The 20,677-nt window shown below is 32.0% G+C and overlaps 4 protein-coding genes across 4 annotated transcripts; all 4 read right to left on the bottom strand.

The window, feature by feature from the left end:
• Positions 1–547: 547 nt before the first annotated feature.
• On the bottom strand, positions 548–1,981 carry LOC102602321 (aquaporin PIP2-7). Its single transcript, XM_006359644.2, has 4 exons — positions 1,606–1,981; positions 1,206–1,501; positions 995–1,135; positions 548–871 (listed from the first exon to the last, which is right to left on the bottom strand). The coding sequence occupies exons 1-4, from the start codon at positions 1,898–1,900 to the stop codon at positions 752–754; spliced, it is 852 nt and encodes a 283-aa protein (XP_006359706.1). The 5' UTR covers positions 1,901–1,981; the 3' UTR covers positions 548–751.
• Positions 1,982–9,833: 7,852 nt separating this feature from the next.
• Positions 9,834–11,695, bottom strand: LOC102601988 (SKP1-like protein 1B). The gene is made up of 2 exons (XM_006359643.2): positions 11,297–11,695; positions 9,834–10,192 (listed from the first exon to the last, which is right to left on the bottom strand). Exons 1-2 carry the CDS (start codon positions 11,591–11,593, stop codon positions 10,019–10,021), a joined length of 471 nt encoding a protein of 156 aa, XP_006359705.1. The 5' UTR covers positions 11,594–11,695; the 3' UTR covers positions 9,834–10,018.
• A 458-nt stretch (positions 11,696–12,153) lies between these two features.
• On the bottom strand, positions 12,154–13,602 carry LOC102601655 (SKP1-like protein 1B). The gene is made up of 2 exons (XM_006359642.2): positions 13,208–13,602; positions 12,154–12,520 (listed from the first exon to the last, which is right to left on the bottom strand). The coding sequence occupies exons 1-2, from the start codon at positions 13,508–13,510 to the stop codon at positions 12,347–12,349; spliced, it is 477 nt and encodes a 158-aa protein (XP_006359704.1). The 5' UTR covers positions 13,511–13,602; the 3' UTR covers positions 12,154–12,346.
• Positions 13,603–16,787: 3,185 nt separating this feature from the next.
• On the bottom strand, positions 16,788–20,677 carry LOC102601319 (glycerate dehydrogenase). Its single transcript, XM_006359641.2, has 13 exons — positions 20,492–20,677; positions 20,324–20,407; positions 19,630–19,770; positions 18,743–18,864; positions 18,572–18,653; positions 18,331–18,403; positions 18,162–18,253; positions 17,969–18,043; positions 17,775–17,882; positions 17,478–17,555; positions 17,262–17,306; positions 17,040–17,154; positions 16,788–16,955 (listed from the first exon to the last, which is right to left on the bottom strand). The coding sequence occupies exons 1-13, from the start codon at positions 20,612–20,614 to the stop codon at positions 16,933–16,935; spliced, it is 1,161 nt and encodes a 386-aa protein (XP_006359703.1). The 5' UTR covers positions 20,615–20,677; the 3' UTR covers positions 16,788–16,932.

The raw sequence follows: 20,677 nt of genomic DNA, 5'->3' as shown, positions 1-20,677 counted from the left end.
TAATTTTTTTCATCTTGCCATTTTAATTTTGCGTATTCTTTATAATTAAAATTAATAATAAAATAAAATTTTATTATTCACGAAAATTAGAAAAAAAAATACTATTAATTTGAAATTAAAATAGTATATATTAAATAATATTTTTAAAAATATTATATTACATTTAAAAAAGAATGATGAATATTAGATATTTAATTAATGGAATTATATGTAAAATAATATGTTAATTAGAAAGTAAATAGAAATAATAATAAAATAATGAAAGAGTGTGAATAGTAATTCTCCATCTCTAAATTTGAAGAATTAGAGGGTGATTTGGAGTGCCCATTTTTTATTTTACTCTCCAAATGGAGAGTAAAATAGAAATGGATTGGAGATGGTCTAAGAAAGTGATATTCGGATATTACAAAGAGCAGTGTTGTCTTTGTAAGCTTTTGATGTTTATAGCAAACGTGTTGTCTCAACATAACGTAAACAACAACTACTAGTACTAATTTTAAATTTATTTTGAACAGTATCATAATGTAAAAAAAGAGAGGGAGGAATACAAGTGAAATGAAAAATATCACCATCACCAATACTAATAAGGATGATACAAATAAATACAGATCCAAGGCTAAGATTAAACACTAGCATAAGCAATACATACATACAACATAATTAAAGAGTTCCATCCATACATTCCTCTTTTACACACAGATTGAATTAAATTAAATAAACAAAGTATCAAATGAATGTTCTAGTTGTTGGTTTAATTGGTGGCGTTGCTGCGGAAAGAACCCAAGGCCTTAATAGCTGCAGCTCTCAAAATGTATTGGTGATATGCTGCTGCTAACAATGCTCCCACAAATGGTCCAACCCAAAAGATCCACTGCACATTTTATTATTATCAACATACATACGAAAGAAAGAAAGAAGAATTAACCTAAATAGTCGTTGTCGTTCACCATTAAATTGAAAATAGGCATCACATACATAACTAGTCATCACTTACCTGATCATCCCAGACATTTTTATTGTCGGCAATAACAGCAGCTCCAAAGCTCCTAGCAGGGTTGATACCAGTTCCAGTAATAGGAATTGTAGCCAAATGAACCATGAATACAGCAAACCCAATTGGTAATGGAGCCAACACCTTTAAACATCCAACCATATCAAAAATTCTGATATCACTAGGTACGAATTTGAATAAGAAAGGTACTTACAGGGATATGGGAATCCCGGGCGCTTCTCTTAGGGTCAGTAGCAGAGAAAACAGTGTAAACAAGGACAAAAGTACCAATAATTTCAGCACCCAAAGCAGTGCCATTACTGTAACCAGATTGCACAAAATTAGCACCACCACCGAATGCGTTGTATGGGTGCTTCATGAATGCCTTGACAAAACCAACTCCACAAATTGCACCTAAACATTGTGCAATTATATATCCCACTGCCCTTACTAATGACACTTTCCTTGCTAAAAACAACCCAAATGTCACTGCTGGGTTAATATGTCCACCTACAACACACAAAAGAGTTTTATTATTTAGTAATGACATTTTAGTTCAATTTCACATAACTAACTCAAAATTCTAGATCTGGGCAGAGTATGTATGTGCTCACCAGAGATACCGGCAGTGCAGTAGACAAGTACAAAAATCATGCCTCCAAAAGCCCAAGCGATACCGAGAATACCAACTCCGTCACATTTATCAGCACCGTTCAACTTATTGTGTCCGATGACAGTGGCGACGGTGACGTAGAGGAAAAGCAGAGTAGCAATGAACTCAGCAATTAGAGCTCTGTGGAAAGACCACAGTTTGAGTTCAGCAAAATCGAGCAACGGTGCAGGTGGTGGATCCACATAGTCTTTGCCGTGCTGTTGAACTTGTCCTTCTTCAATCACTTCTTTTGACATTTTTGCTTCTGATTTTTTATTTTTATCAGAGGAAAGAATATGAGTCTCTTGTGAGAAGGTGATGGTTTTTGTGAGCTTTTTATTGAGATAGGAGAGGGCTTTTATGGATAAGGTAAGGATACTATTGGAATACAATTTTGAATTTGAAAGAAAAATACATTTCTAATTTATTTTTTTCTTTTCTCATCTAAAGTTTGATATTGATTTGGAGCCCGATTATTTAAGATGAACAACTTTCACATATAGCAAATATAAAAATCATATTTGTATGTTATAACTATAGTTTGTATAATTGCGCTCCATAACAAATTTTATGTTTGCTATGGAGCTTTTAATTTGTATAAATTCGCTACAAACATCCAATTTTATATAAATTGTTCAGTTTTGTAGAAATTCATTTATACATTGTACTTTGTATAATAAGATCTATATTTGTTTAATTATAAGTGTATAGGACGAAAATATATGTATTTATATTTCTATTTGTATATACATTTTTCTCTCGCTTTATACAAACACAAACGCATTTTATACATTTTATATCGAAATGTATAAAATGACTAATTGTATACAGAATTAGATGACAAAAAAATAGAATGTTTATTGTGAATTACAAATAAAATAAACTATGGCTATAACATTTAATTTGAATTAATAATTTATTATTTCATGTATAATTTTCACAATTAAGATTCACGTCTGATACCAATATCCTTTCACTATTAAAAGGCGTGAAATTAAAGAATGAACAACGTCTGATAGTTGCTCATATATTCTCAAAATAAATTTTGATTTTGTGATATATATTAATTTTGGATTAATTATTCCATTCCATTCATTTTATGTGTATTAATAATAAATTGGCCGAGCATGAAATTTTATAATTTAAAAAATATGAGACTTATAAATCTTGCAGTACGAAGGAAAATATGTTGTGTAATGTACAATTTAATTTTTTATGATCATAAGTATATCAAGTTGTTTGTTAAATATAGAAATTAACATTTTCTAAAAGCAGACAAAAGAAAAGTAGGATATATAAATCGACCAATTTATAATTATAAATAGTTATTCTAACTTGTGTGGAACCAGACAATTGTTATTAAGGCGTGGTTTGGTAGAGTGTATAAAAATAATACTTAATAGAATATATTAGTAATGTTTGTATTAAAATAAGTATGCATTGTATAAAAATATTTATTTATAAAAATATCCTCCAATGAAAAAAGATGTAAAAAAATGTTTTTGAGGTGTAATTGGGTCTTTAACTATGTTAATAGATGTATTAAATCTATTTGCATTACCAATACCTAGAAATTAGTGATACAGTCATCAATACACAATATAGTGTGCATTAATTATACATAGCATGTATCAAACAAGGAATTAGTAATAAATGCATGCATTGTTTATGCTAATACACTCTACCAAACGAAAATTATCATTTGTGATTTGTCAACAATTGAAGGACCAAAAACACAACTTTTTTTCTTATGATAATTAATGTGTTTTGATGGGACCAGAACCAGCTCGACCATGTGAAGGTTGGTTATCTGTTTGGGCTGTATTTGCGTTGTTTTTGTGGGGTTGAACTTTCTTTTGCCCTCACCATTCTAGCCGTTATACGTCTTTTTCTTCAACTTCCTCTCTTCTTTTTTTGGAAAAAAAGATAATAAATGTTGATAACAATACAAACTGGATTACAATATATAAGTTGGGTACAATCATAGGTCGATATGTATTTTTTCTGATCATTTAAATTGTATAAGTTTTATCATCTTCATTTGTCTTGATTATTTAACTGAACTAGTTTATTTATATTCGATAGAAAGATAATAATCTACAAGATATATTCTAATTTTTAAAGGAGAAGTGTTTGTCTAAAGTGATATATATGAGAAGAGAGGATTAATATATATGTCGTATCAATTTTAGTAGTCTCTTAAGGCAAGAATAAGTAAGTTCATATTTTTTATTTTCTATAAATAGTTTAGAAATAAAAGTATTTATTGATATTGTTTTACCTACCCCTAATGAAAGGAACTCCCAAACAAAGTTGAAACTTTGTTATCCACTTGGCAAATTCACTTGAAGTAAAAGGAATATTTGAGTGCTATCAAAGAATTTTTACAAATTTTTGTACTTGAAGATTTCATGCTTAGAATCTAAGTATGAGATTGAGTTACTAAAGCTAAATTTGTTTCTACTTATTTTAGCTCTTAACTTACCTTTGAATCCCAAAGATAAAAAGATAAACTCCTTAGTCCAAGATAATGAAATTAATGGGAAAAATACCTCTTTTAATTAGTATCAACATAGATCATAAAACTATACAATGTATTATCATGAAACTAACTACTTATTATTGTACTGTATTTTAGTAATAGTAAATGTCAACATGACTACCTTACGTTTTTCTTGAGGCGATGATTCATCAAAAACATTTCTACTTCTCACAAGGCATGAATAAAGTTTGTGCACACTCCTTGCCCTTCTCAGATTTCATTTGTAGGATCACATTGATATGTTGATTAGCTTAACAATAAAACTTAAAGATTAAATTTTGTAAACTAACAATCTACAATATTTTTAAATAATCTGTAATAATTAGCATAAATAATTTGTTATTAATAACTTGGTATAACACAATATATTAAGATATAGTATCTTTTTCATAAATTGAATTGAGGTGGTAGGGGATGCATGTTCTCGTACTTATGTCTAACTTCCTAATTTAATATTGTAGCACCTCTTCACTAGGAATAATATATTGATTGTGTTAACTCATAATCAATTTATTCTATTATTTTGTTTATGTGGTTTTGTACTTTGATCAATCATTAGTGATACAATTCATTTCTGTACTTATCTGTGTTTAAATGATTATTATACGAAAATCTTGGTTAGTAATATATTAGTTTATATGTTGAAAGACATAAACAAAACTGTGTTTTTTTTTTTTTTTGTTTTTTTGCGTGGGTAAAGTTGAATTTTGGTTTAATTAGTAATTAATTAATGTGGTCAACTTAGCAGGGTACTAATTCTTTATTAGGATTAAGCCAGAAAAATACAACATTTCTCTAATGCTGATATCCCACCGCATGTTATCCAACTTGGCACATATTATTTTATTCCATCTCGAGTAATATAAATTAGTCTAAGGATTATAATCTTGAAATAATTTTATCTATGACCAAATGACCCCTTAGAAATATTTGAAAAATGCATTTAAATCATGTCAAAAGACTACTAAAAGGATAAACCACCCCCATAAGTTGTGTGTTGCGAAGGAATAATTAAGATTCTTCTATTTTTATTGAAAGTATCACCCCTAAAAAAGAGTTTTGCAACGCGCGAATTCAAATATAATTCCAGCCCTATCTTCGAATGGACAAATCGATAGAATCATGTGCTACACAGCTAGCACTTATTTGCCTACTTCAACCCCACAACTAATTCTTTCCATCTTTATTCCACTTAAAAACTTATATTCCCTCTCTATAATAAATTTATACTTTGACACGACCATCTTTTTAAAAAGTCTTTAGGGATTATTATTATTATTATCACTAAGTTTCAAATTTCAGGATGTTATCATAGAATTTCACACATAACATTTTAAAAGAGGCAATATTTCAAAACAAAGTTGGGAAATAATCAGTGAACTTACATAAAACTCCTGTTAAAATCACTAGTATATAAAAATATATATAAGTAAAAATGATATGGGAAACCAATTATTTATTTATTGTGTTATAGTACTCTATGAAGTTAGTAGATTCTTCTTTAGAACAAACATCATTTTGACGTTACAAGAAAAAACAAAAATAAAACTAGTCCTTAATGTATTTGATTGCAACTAGTGGAGGACTACTTTTTGCTTGGAAACCACCAGATAGACAAGACAAATCATCAGAAAAATTGACTCTTTTTTAAGTATTTTTGGATTTCACAAATTTAGTTGGTCAAAAAAATTTAAAAATATATATATTTTTAAGAAAAATGATATTTTAGTGAAATTAAAGAAAATATGTTTCTCAAATAATGATATTCCATATTGATTGTGTCTTTCTGTTCACCCACCGTCGCAAAACCCCATCCCCACCTGCCTCTACCATCTAACTCCCGTCCACACTCGACCTCTCAGAGTATTTATCTAGTAAATATACAAATATTTTTTTATTTACATACTGAACTAATTTTTTTTTAAAAAAACTCCAACTATTACACAAAAGGGAAAAAAACTTATCCGCACCCGGTGTATATACCAATTCAATAAATGCATGTCATGTATTTAAATTTATAGTTCATGCCTTCATTCTACTAAACCTTAATTAATTATCACATGTTTTACTTCATTAAATCACATAATAATGAAAATTGCATTAGTTTGGTGTATACACCATGTGCGGATAAGTTTATTCCCCTTTGGTGTAATAGTTGGAGTTTTATGTTGCTAGTCGAACAAGATAAAAGGGAAACCAGAACCAGTGAGAAGTTGACACGTATAAATTTGGAAAAAGCCGTTGGTGTTTCCAGAGAGTTCCTTGGGCAGTTGGTGATAAAGTTGAAAATTTAATACGCAACGGTTGAATCTATTTCGTTCCGTTAGGACTACTTTTTGCAAATACCATAAATTTATTAGGACCCCCAATTATTTCGGTATAAAATTTGGGATTAGATTTAGGAAAAATTATTGAAATATGTTTTTCTTATTTCTAATATTTCCTTCTATTTCTAAAAATCTTTAAAATCCCTTATTTCTCTCCTAATTCTAAATTATTTTATAATGTATTTGAGATAGTTTTTAATGTATTCGAGCTACATATTATGTATCCGGTTTATTTTATAATGTATCCGAGCTAGTTTTTTATCCGAGCTACACATATTATGTATCCAGTTTGTTTTACTTTTTCAGGGATTAATGTAATTACAAACTAAATAGGGATATATTGTAATTTCATATTAAAACTATGTGATTCCTAAAATTTATACGATTTAGATTTAAGAAAAATTAGGTGGTTAAGCAAATATAGATTAGCTATAATTTTAGTTAATTATCATTCGCGATCAATATTCAGTGATATTTACGTGGATTGGAGTTTCGAGTTTGTATAGTTCACACATTTGAATAATTTGAAATTTGTATAATATAATTTGTATAACTGTTTAAAGTTCATATGTTTATGTTTGTATAAATTCGTTATTTCGAGTTTATACAAAAATAACCCAATTATACAAACTCACTCGCGAATTATACAAATGAGGCAGCTTAAACTATAACTACATCCCGTAAATATGCAAACTATAGCTATGAAGCATTATTAAGTTTATTATAGTGGCTATTTAAAAATTCCCCGATTTATATCGTATTTGATTATGGTATTAATTCAGAAAACGAGATTATATATCTCGGTTATAATCAATTTATACAGCAACCCTTTAAGGATTTAGATTATTTTCATTGATGATGTGAAGTTTTTAAAAAAACAAATAATTTAGTGTAGTCTAATTATCTTGTGGTAGTAGATTAAGTTTTTACTAGATTAACTCAATTGGGGTTGGATTATAATTATACACCTTGGGAGATAAATATAAAATAAGTTATATGTCGTTTTTCTTCTTTATCATAGCGAATCAATTGATTTAGTAGGCGTTTGGCCATGCGATACAATATCACAATATAGTATCGTGAGATGGAATCAGCGTTTGGACATGCGATTTTACGCTGATTGAAATCATGAGATGGAATCCATATTCTCCAAAAACCATGATATGGAATTATATGAGAATTTCATATCATGATTTGCGATATTTTAATACAAAAATTGATCCACGAATTATATTTTGTTAAAACAACCCCACATTTATATCTACTAAAATTGATCACCGACATAAAATTTATTATTCTCACCGACATAAAATTTATTATTGACCAACAAATGGCTCAAAGTAACAATGTTGGTTCGTCTTCTCGGTCACATGATCGAGAAATGCAAGTTCAACGTGAGGAAATTGTCCGTACTATGTGGGAGGATTATATTAAAGACTAGTACACTACAATTTATGTTCTAATTTTTTTATATTAAATTAAAGTTAGATGAAACAATTACTTAAGTGGAGAACAAATAGCTTTGTAATAATTTATTATGCGATTTTATAATTTTTTGTTTATTTGATAAGATTGAATAAACAATTGAGGCTATTTTAGTAGTTTTACAACTTATGAAATTTTTATGTTTATGAGAAAATATACAACACAAAAATTTCATAACGCATGTCCAAACAAAACTTCAATTTCATCTCATGATTCCATATCATGATTCTATATCATGATTCCATATCGCATGACCAAACGGGCCCTTAATATAGGCATCACTCTTTCTTTCGTCCTTCCCCTGTTTTTGCCCTATCACTAGTCTTGAAGTTGTGTGAGGTGCTCTTTATTTTAAATAGGCTATTAATTTTTGCCTTGATATCTCATTCGATCCATCTTAATATTCTTATATGTAAATAATGTTTGATCTACGTAGTTCATTGTATCAAATAGCCCTTGCTTCTGGTTGTTTTTTTAGTAAAAGTAATATAGTGAAATAATATTTTCTTTTTGTCTAGACAAGGAACATAGCTAACATATTTAAAATTTTGTCTTCAATATAAGAATCGAACCACACTTGTATATATATTCTATAGTTTCTTGAATTATATTGTCTTATGTATGTGGATATATACTGTGGCATTTTGATTCTTGAAAAGACAAGTTCATGTTGTTTCCCACTTGCCCATAATAAGGAAAAGATGGTGACAATGAAAACAAACATATCTCTCTGCCTCAACCAAATCTCTTTGGCAAAAAAACAACATATATTGTACACCTCCACCATATGCACTTTTATCAAAATGAGGTTCATACATATTTTTTCATAAAAGATATGATATTCCAAAAAAAAAAAACTGCAATTATATAGAGTAATTGATTATTATATATAGTTTGATACTTATATAATTGCCACATGTAATGTATGTAATAAGACTTGAGCTATGGAAAAGATCTTTCTTCTTCTCATGATATGTTTATTGTCTACACTCTACACAATCATCCTCTCGTGAGCTAGCTTTTGTGATTGATTTAACCCCAAAATTGTACACCTCCACGATATGCACTTGCATCAAAATGAGGTTTTTGATGATATTCCACAAAAATAAAAAAGGATTATGTATAGTTTGATATATAATTGTGACATGTAAGAAGACTTGAGCGGTGAAAAGATTTTTCTTCTTCTCATAATATGTTAATCATCTACAAAACAAAGGATTTTACGAGTTTTTTCTCTAATCTTTATTATCAAAAGACATGGGAGCTAAATTATTCAGGCATCAGATATGACAAACTTGAAGTGATTCCAACTAAGAAGAAACTATAAGAGTTAACTTATGAACAATTTGTGTCCCTTGTCTTGTCGTCATGGTGATAAGAGCTTTGGGTAACTCTCTATACGACAATAGGTAGAGAGTTACACTGTATACATACAGGCACAGGGAGCGCTTTCTATCCAACCAACCTATTCTATTTCAAAATTTGAATAATAATAATAATAATATCGTAAAACAACAAGTGGAAATGAGACCAGTTGTGTATTTAACAGTGATACTGAACATTACTTGTTTCTCCCTCTTCTATATTGACAACGCTCAGGAATTAGGAGGAAACTAACTAAAGCAAATAAGAGCGTTTCTCTAGTGTTGTTCAATCTAGTTGCAGTTCAAACAGCTTCTCCCATTTGGCTGTTATTACTTCTTTCAGGTTCCCATCTATACTGGAGCAACAGCATCCTAAAAACAAGCAAACAGCTCTCTAATTATACCAAACAACTTTTTCTCCCCATGGAAGTTGAAGCAGAGGCTAATACCCCACTAGCCAAAGCAATAACACTACGGAGAAACATCAGGGTCTTCATTGAAGAACAAAGTTTTACTGCAAAAGTTAGGAAGAACAATATCTAAAGGTTCCAAAAGCAAACATTAACAACTTATTTACTACTAACATAACCATTGTTGATAGAAATCCACTACTATATATTCCAACTCCATCACCAGAATATGAAAACATTGACGGCTTCATTCAAATGCCCATGCATTCTCCCTCCTAACCTCCTCCTCTTCCTCTGGAGTGAAGTCGTTCTTGATGTTGAAGGTCTTGCGAATCTCCTCTGGGGTCTTTCCTTTGATCATGTCTGCCACAGTCTGACAGGTCAGATCAAGCAGACTCTTGATGTTCAGGTAGTTAGCCGCCTAAGAAGTCACAAGAACAGTATGCATTAGAATCTAAAGCAAATCACCATTACAAAGTGAAGAACCAAAGCATATAAACAATGGGTTAAAGCAACCAACTATATTTATCAGGGCTCCACAGTTTATCTGTAGTACTCTCTCATTGTTTTAGATGGTACTTCTACTACCACAACAACAACACTCACAATGTGGTCCCACAAAGTGGAAACTGGGGAGGGTAGAAATTACTTCTATTAGCATGTTATATTAATATCAGTGACGGTGGAAGAAAATGTTAAACTAGTTATTGAAAGATCATTACAAAATTAGGCTTCCGAATAATAATAATTAGTGAGGAAAATGAATTGTGTCATACACTTTGGGACTCAGCAGAATACAATGATCAGCCACTTAAAGGGGTTCAGAATTCCCAAAACTACAGAATCAACAATAAGAACAAAGCTTACATCAAAAGAAATTGTTAGCATGTTATCGCCCTATACTTGTAAAATGCCTAAAATTGAAGTTAGTTCTACTACAACAACAAGAGCACACAAAGTGGGAACTGGGAGGGTAGAGGTTACTTCTATTAGCATGTTATTAGTGACAGTGGAAGCAAATATTAAATATGAATTAGGTCATAGACTTTGAGACTTTACAATATGAGTGTAAAACATATACAATGATCAGCCAGAATTCCCAAAACTACAGAAACAACAATAGGAACAAAGTCTACATTAAAGGAAATTATAAGCATGTTATCAGCCTATACTTATAAAATGCTAAACAATCAGGCAAACAAAACTACCAATCAATCAAATAAGTACAACGAAGACATAATAATTCAATTGAATACACAAACAATTAAAGCAACAGAGAAAGAAAACATCCCATAAAAACAGAAAATCAGGCAAATTAACCACAAGCATAAAAATTAAACCGAATACACAAACAATAAAAGCATCAGAAACAGAAATCGTAAAACAGGCCAAATAACAGTACAACAACATATGAACCCTAAAACATAAAATCAAACAAATAAACCAGTAATCAGTCAAAATCAGTACAGAAAAACCATAAAAAATCAACACAATTCCAACGAAAACAGTAAAAATCAAACCATACCAGAATCAGATCAAAAAGAGTTCCCTGATCAACTTTAACAAATTCAGCATCAAAGACCTTCAACTCATCCTCAGCGGCCTTGTCCTCTGTCTTAGACGAGGCTTCGACATGACGCTTAGAGTACTCAATCACCTTTGCCAAGATCTTGCTTGTAACATTAGGGAGAGGGATGTTAGAGCCGGCGCAATCGTCCTCAATCAAGTGCTTGATGGTTTGCGATTCCAAAGCAACCGCCTCATCCACCTCGAAAACCTCGCCATCGGAACTCTTCAACAAGATCTTCGTTGGAGAAGACATAGTCGGTCGATGATAAATCGAGGAAGATAGGAAACCCTAGAACTGATGACGAGAGAGAAAACGGTTGAGTTTTCTTTTTAATTGAGTAATCTAAAAAGAGAGGATGACTATATATAGGCGTTTTATTGCAAATTTTAACCACTCTCCTATTAGGTTTAAATTTAAAAAGATCTGCATCACCGATTAGATTTTTTATTTTATTTTAATTATAATGACAACATGTTATTGTTTTATTGAAAAGTAGAGAAATATTTCCTTTCTTTTGGTATCAAAATAATTACATCCCAATTTGTTCTCAAAAGTAAAAATGCTAATTTTTTCTCTTGTTATTATTAAGTCATCATCTCCAGACTAATTCATGCTTCATGTGAAACTAGTCAAAATCCCTGGCTGCCAAAGCATAAATTGACTACTTAATGTAAACTAGTCAATATTTTTTTTTGTTATTTCACTCTTTCCAAGTTATAAGGTCCGTATGACCTCATATATTTTTACGACAGAAATAATAGGCATTAGGCATCCTGAGTCTCAATAAAATTTTAAGACAGAAACAAATTGCATAATTGATAAGCACAGCAAAACGAGATGAAATTGTCTTAGTCATTGAACAACAACGACTTAAAGTCATGAACAAGAACAATATCTAAAGGTTTTAAAAGCAAAACATCAAGAACATAATTACTACAAACATAACGATCTACTACTACATATTCCGACTCCAGCACCAGAATATGAAAACATTGGCATGCAGCTTCATTCAAATGCCCAAGCATTCTCCCTCCTAACCTCCTCCTCTTCCTCTGGAGTGAAGTCGTTCTTGATATTGAAAGTTTTGCGAATCTCCTCTGGGGTCTTCCCTTTGATCATGTCTGCCACAGTCTGACAGGTAAGATCAAGCAAACCCTTGATGTTCAGATAGTTGGCAGCCTGAAATGTCACAAAAACAGTATGCATTATTATAATCTAAAGCAAATCACCAATATACCTTTACAAAGTGAAACAAAGCATGGGTTAAAGTGACCAACTATATTTATCAGTTCATCTGCAGTACTCTCTCATTGTTTTTTAAAACACTGCAAGAACAGTGGGGAGGGACTTCTATTCATCAGATGTTCTATTAATTACAATGACGGGAAAGCAAATATTAAACTGTAACAAGAACATACAAAGTGGGAACTGGGGAGGATATAGGTTACTACTATAGAATAGTATCAGTGACAGTGGAGGCAAATATTAAATATGAATTGGGGGTCATACACTTTGGGACTGTACAATCAAAAGTGTAAAGCATATATAATGATCAGCCAGAATTCCCAAAACTACAGAATCTACGTTAGTCCACATTTAAGGATTTATTTTAATACAAACAATGAAAGAAAAAGATTATTTTTATCAAACATCGCAACTACAGATGAACCCTAAAAAGGCAGAAAATCAGGCAAATTAACAACAAGCATAACCGAATACACAAACAATAAAAGCAACAGAAGCAGAAATCGTCGTAAAACAGGGCATATAACTACAGATGAAACAAACAAACCAGTAATCAGTACAACAAAACCATAAAAAATCAACACAATTCCAACAACGAAAACAGTAAAAATCAAACCATACCAGAATGAGGTCAAAGAGAGTTTTCTGATCAACTTTAACAAATTCAGCATCAAAGACCTTCAAATCATTGTCAGCGGCGGCCTTGTCATCAGCGGCCTTGTCATCTGCTTCCACATGGCGCTTAAGGTACTCAAGTACCTTTGCCAAGATATTGCTTGTGACATTAGAAATAGGGATATCTGAGCCGGCGCAATCGTCCTCGATCAAAAACTTGATGGTCTGCGATTCCAAAGCAACCGCCTCCTCCACCTCGAAAACCTCGCCATCGGAACTCCTCAACGAGATCTTCTTTAGAGAAGACATAGTCGGTCAATCGAGGAAGAAAGCAAACACTAGAACTGATAAACGAGAGAGAAAACGGTTGAGTTTTTGTTTCTCTGTGTGTAAGAAAAAGTGAGAATCTATTAGGGGAGGGAAACTATATATAGGCGTTTTGTTGTAACTACCCGTTTTGATTTTACTGTGGTAATTCTCTTAAGTTCTACCTTTTCGGCTCCACCGACCTAATTTTTTTTTTTAATTACAATGAAAACATTTTATTATTTTATTTAAAAATAATTAAGAATTTTCTTTCTTTTGGTTTCAAAATAATTACATCCAAATTTGAATTCTTTTCTCAAAAGTTATAGTAAAAATGGTAAGTTTTCTTCTCTTGTTAGGAGATTTTCTTGAGTCCAGAGACGAAAGGGTAAGAAAATTTACCAAAAATTTTAAAAGGACAACAAAATTGATTACTGAATCAAAAGGACAATTTTCTAATTGTGAATTTGACACTGTTTAAATTAGGGTAGCTGCCGCAAGACGCGGAATTTCATGCGCCTTGTAAGGCTCAGCCGCCATGAATTGTAATTACAAGGCGCATGGCGGCTGGGCCTTACGAGGCCCATGGAATTCTGCGCCTTGCGGTGGCAGCCCTAATTTAAACGGTGTCAAATTCACACTTGGAAAGTTGTCCTTTTGGTTCAATAATCAATTTTATTGCCCTTTAAGATTTTTTGGCAAATTTTTTTTACCTTTTCGACTCCGGACTCAGATTTTCTTGCTCTTATAAATTTTTATGATAAAGTTTTAATTCAATTTTCACATAATTTGACAATAGAAAAATAAATGCATATATAATTAATAGAACAATAAATATAGTATCTTCCATATTTGAAGTCGTAGCACTATATTTCATAAATAAATGAATTTTTTTTGAGAAGTTTACATAAATATACTATATTAAAAAATATTTACCATTTATAGAAATAACATTTTTTTTTTCACTTTATCACTTTTAATACATTTATAATTAATACATATTACAAAGAACAATTTATTATTCACATATAATACAAGTTTTATTGATTGATAATATATTTATCACACATTTTAATACAACTTATAATACAATGTGTCAGTTTCTTACCAAACAAGCATAATATTTTTTTTTAAAACAATCATAATACATATTATTGCATACATAATTCACTTTTAATACATATTGCAGATTTAACATAGTATTGCTATGTATTGCTAATAAATAAGAAGTATCGCTAAAATCAATAATTATTTATTAAGAGGTACGTATCCAAGTAATTTTTCCTTTTTTTTTTTGTGTGTCTCTCACAATCTTTTATTTTTAGAATCAAGTTTGCATAATAATTTTGACACCATTTAAATTAGGGCAGCCGCCGCAAGACGCGGAATTTCATGCATCTTGTAAGGCTCAGCCGCCATGAGCCTTGCAAGGCGCAGGAATCCTAGTTCCTTGCGGCGGAATTAATTTTTTTTTGTTTCATTCCAATTATTAAAAACAAAATACTTCATTTTTACTATCTTTTACAAGAAATTAATTAACATCCGCAATATTCTATGTTTAATACAAAATTATACAATAGAATTATATGCACAACTAATCCAGTAATTATTAATCCTCATATTACAATCTCTAAAAGGTAAGTTCCTTGTAAGGCTCAGCCGCCATGAATTGTAATTGCAAGGTGTATGGTGGCTGAGCCTTACAAGGCACATGAAATTCTGCACCTTGCGGTGATTGCCTTAATTTAAACGGTGTCAAATTCATAGTTAGAAAATTACCCTTTTGGTTCAATAATCAATTTTATTGCCCTTTTGAATTTTTTGGCAAATTTTCTTACTCTTTCGACCCCAGACTCAGATTTTCTTGCTCTTATAAAATTTTATGATAAAGTTTTAATTGAATTTTCACATAATTTGACAATAGAAAAATAAATGCATATATAATTAATAGAAATAAATATAGTTTTTTCCATAATTGAAGTCGTAGCACTATATTTCATAAATAAATGATTTTTTTTGTGTGTCTCTCACAATCTTTTATTTTTAGAATCAAGTTTGCATAATATTTTTGTAGTAAATAATAATAATTCATCATCAAAGAATTAATATAATTAAATGACTCCTAGAAAGAGCATATTTTCTTTTACGTTATATAAATTTGAATTAAGTGAGTCTTGAATATGAAAATAGTATTTGACATTGAATGGAAAATCTAAAATTAAATAATAGAGTAACTGAATTGATCCAATTGTGATTGGTTTTCTCTTTTTGCATTTTTGTATCTTTGGAATTTGGATAATATCACAATTGCAATTTCTTTTTCTTTCTTTGGATAATAATGCCAAATTCCTTTTGAAGCTAAATTACCATGATGATGCTGGTTTGTTACTTTGTCCACATTCGTCATATATAAGTTAAAAGTCCAAAAAAATAATGAATAATACTAATTTAAACATGGCTGGCAATTAAATACATTCTTATTGAAAGTTGAAACCATATTATAAGTTGTCATCTCTCCCAAGTCTAACTAAATTAAATATATTATAAGCCCGATCCATATAAGTTTTTAGCCCTTGAGGCTTGATCAGGGTCGGTCCATGGACCAAAACTTTTTATTTTAAGGGCAACTTACAATAATCTCACTAATATATAATCTAATTACTTAAATACACGTTATGTTGTAATATTATGAATCTTACGAGATTTTGGTAAGTCCAGATACATATATCTCGAAATATATGAACTCAAAATTAGGTTCATCTGTTCTAGATACACTCTATCAAAGTAAATTCGCATGTATCTAGGATGCATAGACAAATCTCGCGTCATCGCCTCCCTCCAATCTTGTTTGTCACTCTCTTATCTCACTTGCGTATCTGGTATGCGAGATACATGCTGATTACACTAGACTTTTTGCTAGTGTTATTAAAACAACACAATTGTTTGTCATATTTGATTTGAAAATCTTCTTATTTTCTTGATGTTATAGAATTATAAGTTTGAAAAGAAAAAAAAGGGCTAGCCCACCCCATCCCTCGGCCCTTCTAGGGCTGGGTTGGGTTGAGCGTTTTTAGGCCCTTCTGAATGAAAGGTCAGCCCGCCCTAGCCCTTCAAATTCCTTGGCCCGTGAGACTTGGGTCGGGTGGGGCTCGGCCTACCCTTTTTGACAGCTCTAGTCCCATCAATCGAATTCTCCAGATTGAGAGTGTGGGTAGCTAACAGGCGGAGTTAGTAACCCGCATGCGGGCCGGGTTGAATGTATGTGTTAAACAAGAGAATATGAGTAAAACTTGTGTCCATCCTAATTATAGCAAAATCATGTAAACCAATATACACAAATGAGAGATACATGATATAGTATAGCAAACATTATCAACTCCTTCCAATAGTCTGACATATGTTGAATCACTTAAAACATTTCAACTTCACAGCTTTGAAACAGCTAAGCCTGCAATAATTAACCATTATGTATTTAGCAAAATCCCTCAACCAAATTTGCAGCTCTTATGAATTGCATATATGACTTAATTACCTATAGCTTTTGAATTCACAATGCTCGGGCATGCAGCAGGGGGCGTTGCATTCTCATTTAAGAACGGCTCCACACTGTTTGGATTACTCCAAATTGGATACCCTTTAATTTTTCCCTGTAAACAAACATATGCAACATTCAGAATCCAAACACACAATACAATGTCTGTCTTTATGTTCACTGTGATTTTTAGCACAACAGTGTCCTTAAAAAATTGCGTACCAGGACATTCAGAGCAGCCAGTGTAGCCATTCCCTCGCGAGTCCACTGCATCAAGAATCAGGAGATTTTAGTTTTTTTCTTACAAAGTGGCAACACTATCAAAAATCACCATAATTGGCGAATTAGATGGGAAGTAGCCGTCATAGCAGAACATTATATTGCTTCTTAGTTTACACGGTTAAGCACAGATAAAAACATAAATATGTGCAAAATTACCTTAGAAGCAGAAGCTATGTGGGGCACCACAACAGCATTCTTCATGTCTGCAAGACCGGGTTTCATGTAGGGCTCATCCTAAGACAACACGATTATAAAAGAAGAGCATTACTTGAATGTACAAGACAAGGAAAAAGCATCCTACACTCAACATGAGTAGGTTAATTTCAGAGCTTTTTGCTTGGTAGAAATGGCGCGTGACACAACAGTATCTCATTGACCTTGGGATTCACCTTTTACACCTTCATAACGGGAGAATGGGATCAACAGAAAGGAACAGATTACTATTGTTATTACCTCAAAGACATCAAGGCCAACACGGAACATGGGATTTTCCCTCAGATGCTCAACAAGAGCTACTTCATCAACCACGGGCCCCCTACTACAGTTCACAAGTATTGCTTCCTAACAGTTTGGGCCAAGTAATATCAAGATATCACATTTTGAGTAAATCAGCAAGCAAAATAGATATATTCTTGCAAATGATATACCTTCTTCATCAGTGCTAGCCGTTCTTTGTTCACAAGATGGTACGTTGTTTTATCAAGGATTGGATGTAGGCTTATCTAGAAAAGCATTTTGATCAAGAATCAAGATAAGAACTTGAATGAGAATCCAATAAATATGTATATACAGATAAGTGAATAAGAAATCTAATTGTGCACTCTCAATGTAGATAATTACCACATCAGCCTCTTGGAGGACCTCCTCCATGGATGAAGCTCTTTTCCATGTTACAGGTTGTTCACCATTGGCTTTCAGAAACTGACCATAGGCTGCAAAGGCGAGAAAACATAAGTACATGCAATGAGCTTGAGAAGTTTGCTAATGTAGCAGACTGATTAAAACGTGCCTGTCACGAATTTTTCTAGACGAGTAGATTGATACAGGTCGTAGTATATCAAGTTCATTTTGAAGCCTTCAACCTGTTGCGATAAAACACCAAAGTTGCTCCAATTAACATAGCAGATTTACACACAATATCTTATTCATGAGTTTCAGCAAAGATGAAGTTTTGTAACATGTAGAGCAAAAAGCACAAGGCAACCTAGTTTCAAAGCAAACTTAGAGGATAATATATACTAACTGATTACCATCATTCTAGCATAAGCAGATCCAATACGACCAGCCCCAATTACGCCAACCGTTTGTCCTTTAAGTAAGTTCCCCACAAACCTGGCAATGAAAACATTGAACTTTTAGACCAAAAGAATTCAGTTATAGACCTGAGAAGACACAATAAATAGAATCGAAGATTTTCATACAAATGTGGAAGCCATCCTTCATATTTGCCAGCTCTCATGAACTCATCTGCCTCCACAATTCTTCTTGCTGCAGCTAAAGAAAGTGAAGCCGCTAACTCTGCTGTAGTCTCTGTCAGTACTCCCTGATCATAAGAGCATTACATCAGAAGATAAATTGGATGCTTTCTTGCATCATTCACCATACAGATCAAGTTTATTCGATCTGATAAAATCATTCCTACCGCATCTACAAGTTGCGAATTAATTAAACGTATACGTAGCAACTTCAGGACTACCGTGACTTGTTTTTTTCAAAAAAAAAATGTTTTACCAACTTCATATTCAAAGTAATTGGGGCATTCCCTCATAACAGAAATTCAAGATAAAAGACCTTACTTGAAAAATAAAAACTACTACTACTTGTTATTAAGAGGAAACACAACTGACTTTAACGTCCATACTATACTAAAGATTCATTGTTACATGTTAGTTTAAATGACAATTGGATAGGTATTGGCAAAGATTCAGTCGTTTTAATAAGTTTAAATGTTTTCATCTTCGACTTTCTATTCATCCTCCATTCATCTAGAGGGGGTCCAGGACGAGTTATGTGGGTTCAATTGAACTCATTGCTTTTGGCTCTAACTATGTATGCGTATGCAAAACAAAATATAGTTATAATAAGATCGCCTTATTTCCCATGCCAATAAAAAGAGCGATTCGAAAGAATACTAGGTTCTCAAAATTGTCAACTATTCGGAGCTCATATGACTTTACATGTCAAGCATTTAAGACATTACAAGCTAAGGTATCTAATCAGTAATCTGTAATGCAAAATTACTGGTTATTGCTGTAGCTAAGAAATTGGATAATTACAAAGTGAAAAAAAACGGCAAGTATAAACTCACAGGTGTATTTCCAACAGCAACACCATACTTGTTAGCAGCTTCGACATCAACATTGTTGTATCCTACAGCCATGTTACTAAAAGCTTTCCCTCCAGCCTTGCTTAATGCAGAGAAAAGTGTCTCTCCCCAATCTTCTGTCAACTGAGCAACACAAAACCATATGAAATTTAACTTCCACTCCATACACAAATCAGGAGGTCACGTAACAATTGAATGTCCATACATATATAATTAAAAATGTGAAAAGTGATGAGACAGATTATAACTTGTTACACTAGATTCCTGTTTGGCCATAGATTTTGAACATGCATTTTACTTGAAAAAGAAGTGTTGTTTTGTGAGAAGAAGTGAAATTTCTCCCAAAAACTCTAGCTAAAATAGGGAAAAGGTCCAAATTTGCGTCTGGACTATGGGAACAAATTTACCCTCTGTTTGGAAAGTGTCACCCTAGCGGTTACCAAAGTGGTTCAATTCTGCCCTTCTGGACTAACGGCAGGGATAAATTTATAAGTTAAAGGGAAAATATGAATCATTAGCGTATAGCTTGAATTTGAAGAAAATTGAAAGCAATTAAGGGTGGCAAACATCATCCAGCGAGCTACAAAGGTAAGGTTGTGGATTCGAGTCAACAAGTTGTGGGAGTACCCTAGAATAGAATAGAATGGGGTAAAAAAATAAATTAGTGTATGATCACCTGGCCAATGACTCCATCGCACCTATCGCCAATAAGAGCAAGAATGTCATCAACTGATAAAATAGTTTTCTTCTCAGTGCATATCTACAAAATTCAATTAATCAAGTTAAGTTCAAAAAAAAAAAAAAAAAAATTGATGGAACAGCTACTATAATATATGTTAGTTACTTCGAGACGACAATCTTGTTGAATGAGAAGATTAATCCATCTAGTCCCAGGCATAGATTTTGTGCTAACAACTCTGTATTTTCCATTTGGATTCCAAACTTCAATTTGCACTGGCTTTGCCATCTCTTGCTCTCTCCTTACTCACTCACTCTAAACTATAAACTCTCTTGTTTAAATCATATCATA

The sequence above is a fragment of the Solanum tuberosum genome, unplaced genomic scaffold (assembly GCF_000226075.1).
Source record: "Solanum tuberosum cultivar DM 1-3 516 R44 unplaced genomic scaffold, SolTub_3.0 scf00290, whole genome shotgun sequence".
NCBI lineage: Eukaryota > Viridiplantae > Streptophyta > Magnoliopsida > Solanales > Solanaceae > Solanum > Solanum tuberosum.
Note: the sequence above shows the minus strand (reverse complement) of the source record. Positions and strands in the feature narration are given on the sequence as shown.